At 44.7% G+C, this 7,059-nt stretch overlaps 1 protein-coding gene across 1 annotated transcript in view; it reads right to left on the bottom strand.

Moving 5' to 3' along the window:
• Nucleotides 1–719: 719 nt before the first annotated feature.
• The window catches only part of LOC111949706 (calpain-9-like), a 31,271-nt gene continuing 24,931 nt past the window's right edge, over nucleotides 720–7,059 (bottom strand). The window contains exons 18-22 of the mRNA XM_023967053.2: nucleotides 5,790–5,858; nucleotides 4,272–4,350; nucleotides 2,126–2,242; nucleotides 1,984–2,036; nucleotides 720–1,718 (exon numbers count right to left, since the gene is read on the bottom strand). Coding sequence (XP_023822821.1) covers nucleotides 1,692–1,718; nucleotides 1,984–2,036; nucleotides 2,126–2,242; nucleotides 4,272–4,350; nucleotides 5,790–5,858 — 345 coding nt within the window. The 3' untranslated portion in view covers nucleotides 720–1,691. The remainder of the gene's footprint in view (nucleotides 1,719–1,983; nucleotides 2,037–2,125; nucleotides 2,243–4,271; nucleotides 4,351–5,789; nucleotides 5,859–7,059) is intronic.

Below are 7,059 nucleotides of genomic sequence, written 5' to 3'. Positions count from 1 at the left end.
CACCTCACGGGGGGTGGCGGATACCTGTATTCTCTTGCTGGCTTGAACTGATACAGCCTCTACGTTGTGTGTGTTTTTTGTATTTGTTTTTTTTAGTGGAAAGAGAAACAGAGAGGAGTACCCCATCCTGGTACATGTGTATTATGTCTGCTGGGCCCAGCCTGGGCTAGACCACTGCTGTCACACTAACTCACCTATGTATGTATGTATGTATGTGTGTGTGTGAGAGAGATCTGTCTACTATCCCCCCTTTCTGTCCTGAGGTGGATGGACTGTTGCCATGGGCAACCTGTGTGTAGTCCCCTAAAGATGAACAGGAAGTTGTGTCTGAGCAAAGCTTCTATTTATAGGAGCATCAGGAGAAAGGACAAGAGCATACATATTTGTTTGTGTTTTTGTGACTTTGAGAGCACACAGGGTAACAGAGGGAGAAGGAGGCAGATTGTGAGACAGAGTTACTAGAAAGAGCGCGAGGGAGGGAGGGAGCAAAGGAGGGAGGGAGCGAGGGAACGTAGCGGAGGAGGCGGCGAGTGCGTGTTGATGCTGTACGTGGCGTCAGTATGATAAGAATAGAGACGATGCGTGCAGCGCAGCTGAGACATCACCTTCACTCCCTCACCAGGGCAGGCCGTACTCACCGTGTATGTGAGGCTGGGCTGTATTTATAACCACAGAAATAATTTTAAATTATCGAAGCAGATTTTTGTTTTGGGATACATTTTATTATTGCATTTTTTTATTATAATTTTCAACAGTTTAACTACATTTTCACTATTAAAAAGTCAGACGATGAAAGAGGGAGAATGAATACTACTGAAAATATATAACAGAAATACTGAAAATACTTAGCTGAAATAGCTGATATACACTGAGTGTAGATGAGGTGGAGGAGACAGGTTAAAGAAGGATCTTTAAGTCTATTGAGACATGGATTGTGTAATATGTGCCATTCAGAGGGTGAATGGGCAAGACAAAAGATTGAAGTGCCTTTGAACGGGGTATGGTAGTAGGTGCCAGGTTGGTGAGGGGGGGGCGTGTGTATCTCCATGTAAATTCATGTATACACATGAACACAATATGGCAGTAGAGAGTGACAGCGCTGTACATTATAGTTGTCACGATCGTCGTAAGAACATTCGGACCAAAGCGCAGCGTGATATGGGTTCCACATAATTTATTGACGTGAAACGCACAAAACAATAAAAAGCAAACGATACGTGAAGCTATGGAGTGCTCACAGGCAACTACACATAAACAAGATCCCACAAAACACAGTGGGGAAATGGCTGCCTAAATATGATCCCCAATCAGAGACAGTGATAAACAGCTGCCTCTGATTGGGAACCATACCAGGCCAACATAGAAATAAAACAACCTAGATTACCCACCCTAGTAACCCCCGACCTAAACAAAATAGAGAATAAAAAGGCTCTCTATGGTCAGGGCGTGACAATAGTAGAATATAATGTGCTGTGTGACATAGTCATTGCATACTGCTTTGAAGCTGTTATTCTGTCACTGCTAATGTGACAGTTCCTATAGCAGCGGGGTATCGTATGCTGACAAAGGCCAGGGGATGTTTGTGTGTGTGTGGACGAGGGCGCCGGTGGAGGCATGATGTTATCATGTGGTCCTGGTCAGACAGAATGCCCCTGCAGTGCCCACGCAGAACCCCCCTTTACAGAGCACGCTCACAGGGTCAGGAGTCGGAGCAGCCACTGTAAAAGAACAGCAACTATTCAGGATTAGAGGGCATTAGTAAGGGTCTAGTCTGTATTAAAGGTGGGGTCAGGGTCAAGGTACTGTATAAGTTAGGCTTGAGGATATGGTCTGGCACAGGACGGGTTAGGGTCAGGTTATGGTTCATGGTTACCGTCAAGATATAGGGTTATGGCTAGGGTAAAAGCATTGAAACAGGATGTGGACATGAAGTAAGGGTTAGGGCCAGGGTTTTGGTTGATTTTATGGTCAAGGAGGACTCACGGCATTGATTTCTACGCCTTTGATCTCTGGGTTGCTCTCTGATTTAAACAAGGCTGGGGAGAAGGGACACAAACAAACACAATATCATAACCTGCAACAAAATATAACACACCTAAGTGTTTGTGTGTGTGTGTTGAATTACCGAATAGCTTGCGCAGCCTGGTGACACAGGCCACAAAGCCATGGAAAGGCAGGTGCAGCTCCCCAGAGCCAAACCTCTCCCACAGCAGCTGTATGACCTGGCCATCACACTGCACACCTAGCAGGAAGGAGGAAGAAGAGAGGGGAGGAGAGAGAGATGTGTTGTTATCCATTCAAGAGTGGAGTCCCTGCTGAAAAAAAACAGCATAAACCAGCATGCATTTCAAGCTGGTCCGTGCTGTTCTGATGCTGGTCATTCTGGTCTGACCAGCATGGTCTAACTTAGGGATGGGCAACTCCAGTCCTCTGGGTCTGATTGGTGTCACACTTTTGCCCCAGCGAACACACCTGACTCCAATAATCAACTAATCATGATCTATAATCAACTAATCACTAATCAGTTTAGAATGCAATTTGTTTATTCAGCTGTATTTGCTAGGAATGGGGGAACAAGTGTTACACCACTCCGGCCTCCTACGACTGGAGTTGCCCATCTCTGGTTCTAGCTGGTCATGCTGATCCCACCATGCTGGAATGCTGGTGACCAAGCTGGTCTATGCCTGTCCAGCATGGTCTAGCTCCCTCAAACTCAGTCCTGGACCTCGAAGCCAGTTCCACTGTGTTTTTTCATTGTTCCCCCCTAATCCGAGACAGATTTAGACCTGGGACACCAGGTAGGTGCAATTATCAGGAAGATTAAAAAAACAGCAGGCTTCAGACCTCATAGGGTAAGAGTTGAACACCTGTCTCTTATACACATCTAGATGTGTATAAGAGACAGCCCCTGATCTAGCTGGTCTGACCAGCAACCCACTAAGCACGGATCGTTAACAACTTTTTTTGGGACGTAGATTTTTGGTCCGGTCCAGACCAAATCTGAACCAATCATAGACGTCTATGTTTGGTTCAGATTTGGTCCGGTTCGGACCAGCCTTTATTTGGCTCAAACATACGGYTGTTTTTTTAACTTATTGGTCTTTTGACCAATCAGATCAGCTCTGAAAAAGATCTGATGTGAAAATATCTGATGTGATTGGTCAAATCAATCCAATCTGTTAGTTGTTCCAGTTTAGATGGTTTGGCAGTCTCATTTATTAATCTTTCTAACCCTGGCAGTCATTCTGAATGCAGATTGTGGGTGAATGAATATCCTGTTGGATATTCCCAGTCTRCCTAGATTCTGATAGGAATTAAACATCACTTTGAAAGCCAGTATAATGTGACCTGCAGGCCTGATGTGGCCACTGTGTTATGGAAAAACTACACCCTCAATGTATGATATATGTAATGTATTGTCTTAAATGATTAAGCACTTTGATGCTGGTACGCCGGCTCCCTTCAACACTCGACGTCACCGGTCCCTTCAGATAGCCCTCAGTAATAAGGCAGTATTCTGTAACGTACACACAGGGAGTCAGAAAGCAGGTGCAGAAGGTGAGTTTAATAATGAAAGAATACAAACAGCGAGAAGCTTGCTGAACGTGAGAGAAAACAATACTGCTTGGTGACTGAGGCTTACTGAGGGCTGTATGAAGGGAGAGTAATATGGGTGGTATTGAAGTTCAGGTGTTCTTAACGACAGGGAGCAGGTGTGCGCAATGATGGTTGCCAGGACCGGTGGTTAGTAGACCGACGTCGCCGGAGGGAGGGAGCAGGTGTGACAACACCAGTATCATCAGCATAAACTGGTCACTAGCATACCAGCATCAAAATGTCCAAAACACAACGAAGGCTGGTCACTAGCAAACCCAGCACTAGTCAGCAGCATATGCTGGTCTATGCTGTTTTTTGTTCAGCAGGGGTGGAGTGTAAAATGTAAACGAGGATATGAAATTGAGGTAGTGAGTGAATGGCAGGGTTCTCCCCAGAGAATATGAGTGGCGCTGCGGTCTTGCTACGCCACTATGTAAAACTTTATTTGTTATCGTTTAAGTACAGGCATCACACCCATAGGGTATTGTTCCACTTGAGATTGCAGGAAATGGCAGTTACAGATGTTCAAAAACACAAATATCTCTCACCCCCCGCCGTACTCCGCAGCACCACCTTGTTAGAAAAATGTTTAAAACAACTCTGAATGAGTTAGAGATTGAGTTAGGGAGTGAGGATAAGAGGCAGAGACAGACAGAGATTGTGTGTGTACGCACCAGCAGCCTGGAGGGTCAGACTAAGCTCAAAGGGGCTCATAGTCCCTGAAGAGTCCTGATCAAACTTGAAGAAGATGGACTGAAAGAGAGAGAGAGGTCAATGAAGGATGGTTGAGTAGCTGTAGCCTAACCTGCAAATACAGGAAATGCGCTGTACAGTTCGCTTTTCTTATGAATTCCTTTCTCTTTATTAAACCCGCCCACCCTTCCTTCATCCACACAATATTTCATGACCATAAACCCGCCAGTGGGATATGAGTCAATCTGCGCATCACTAGTGTGTATATCAGACAATAGTGTGCATATCAGACAGAAAAATTGTTTCCTGGTCTATTTAAGTTGGTAACCAGTTTATAATAGCAATAAGGCGCCTCGGGGGTTTGTGGTATATTGCCAATATACGACAGCTGTATCCAGGCATTCTGCTTCACGTTGTGCGTAAGAACGCCAGTATACCACAACCCCCTCTGGCCTTATAGGGCTCCAACAGGCCACGCCCCTCTGTCGTTATTGTTCTGGATCTGACACACCTGATCTCGCCACCTCCCGCCTGCCTTCCATCTTTGAGGACATGCATTTCCAGCGTTAGTGTGGCCACTAATATCTTGTCTGAGAAGGTTTGAGAGATGCAATCAATATGGTATGAGCACCACCTTGCAAAATAGGCTATGTGGAAGATTCACCTTATATCAATCAAATCGTCTCAGATCTCCACAAGTGCATAGGGTCGATTTGGGATTGGCCGAGGTGTCCCGTTTCTAATTTCTGTTAGCTAGTTAAGTTACCATACACTGTTATGGTCCAGTGTTTTGTCCCAGACTGTAACCATCACTCCGGAGTCTTAACTACTGCATTTTACTACACCAGACGTTTTCCCACGTCTCGTGTAGCCAATATCAGGGTGACAGTCACAGTAAGCACACACATACAATGCATACAAGCAACAATACACGCAACATCAGTTATTTTTATAAAAAGTAAACATTGTCCGTTTTATTAACGGAAAATGTACAAATGTGTAAAACAGTGAAATATACAACTCAGACTCATCCCCTGGCTTCAAAACATAACTCCAAACTCTCGCGGTAGTTCCGTGGTTGTTGATCGCGTTAGAACTGACCCAGGGTCTGTTTCTGTGGTGGCAGAAATTCTAAGGCTCATGTTTAGTGTCGTTTTTGGTGCTCTTTCAAAGGTTGAAACATTCAAAACTGATTTGCACTACATCAACATACGAATGGTTTTGCAATCTTGGAGAAAATATAATGTCTACGTTGCACAGTAATATCCCTATTGCTAATATTTAATACCGCCATGGTAACGAGGATTGAGAATTCAGTTCCGGAATCACTCGTTACGGAGCCCTATTGCTTAACACCTTGGGGCTTGTACCCAAGGTGTTACGCAGTCAATCAATCACATTTATTTATAAAGCCCTTTTAACATCAGCAGATGTCACAAAGTGCTTAACAGAAACCCAGCCTAAAACCTAAACCTAAATGGCAAGCAATGCAGTCCTACCTGCAGACTGCGAAGAGAGGCCAGCAGAGGCTCTGTCTGCTCTCGGGTCAGACTGCTACGCCCCCCAGTCTGACACGTGGGTTAGGGATCGCTCTCAGACACAGACAGAGGCGCTCAAAAGTACCAGGGCCCGTATCCACAAAGCATATCAGAGTATGAGTGCCGATTGTTCCGTGTCCCAGAAAGAAAACCAAAACTGTCGCTCAAACAGAAGGGGGAACTAACAAAGTCACTGACAATCCAAACGAGACAGGTGGGGTTTTAGGAGGGGAGCTGAAAGACACTCATGGAGGTGTCCACTGAAAGTTGACTAGCAACAACTGGGATGTAAAAGACACTCACCATGAGCGCCCACTAAATTTGCCCAAGAAGAGGCAAATAAAATCCCACACCAAACTTAGGCCGGAAGCAAACCAAAAAGTGGAGCAAAACGAAAACAGGGAAGATCAGATAAAGGATAGGTTAATTTGGAAAAAAAATAGGGCGTGCCAACTAAAGGTGTTAACCCTCCACATCTCTCAAGCCAAGTGCAGTACTGGGCCAGCAGCTCTTAAATATCACTTGTGCCAGTACAGGTGAAGCACCTGACTAACAAGATGACAAGCCAGCACAGGTGTAAAACATACTGATTAATGAGGTGACACCATTAGGTGCGGCCATTGTGCTAACGTCCAACCTTGAAATATAAATGGGAAAACCAAAGCCTGGCTATCAGGCTTTGGTTTCAATACTTAAATACAAGACCAAAAATATATATTTTTTATATATATACTGTGTGTGTGTGTGTGTATATATATATATATATATATTATTTTGAGAAACAGAGGTAAAATCACATGCGTTTCTATTACTCTCATCCCCTTGGAATGAGCTCTACCAAAACAAATCTCCAATACGGCAAAATGTGCAGTCAAATGAAATGTTGGCAAGGGCTACACACTGGCTAAATATAAAACGTATGGACTGCCCACCATTGAAAGACAATCAGCAACCAAGTTGTCTGATTTCAACAGGAAACTCCTGCAATATGAGACTCCGGCGAAGGAGTCGATGATTCGCGGAGCTCGTCTTTTGCAACAAAACCACAGGGTTACGATCGGTATAGACCACCAGAGGTGTAGAGACCCGATACATAAACCTTGAAGTGCTAAAGAACCGGTCCCCAAGYGAGCGTCTTTTTTTCGATTAGTCAAGTACTGTTTTTGATGAGGCCAATTGCTTTGGTCTGGTGCTCATTCTCCAGACCGCGTAGCACAATATGCATGAGCCT

Source organism: Salvelinus sp. IW2-2015, linkage group LG22 (genome assembly GCF_002910315.2).
Source record: "Salvelinus sp. IW2-2015 linkage group LG22, ASM291031v2, whole genome shotgun sequence".
NCBI classification, from domain to species: domain Eukaryota; kingdom Metazoa; phylum Chordata; class Actinopteri; order Salmoniformes; family Salmonidae; genus Salvelinus; species Salvelinus sp. IW2-2015.
This window is presented reverse-complemented; position numbering and strand designations above follow the sequence as displayed.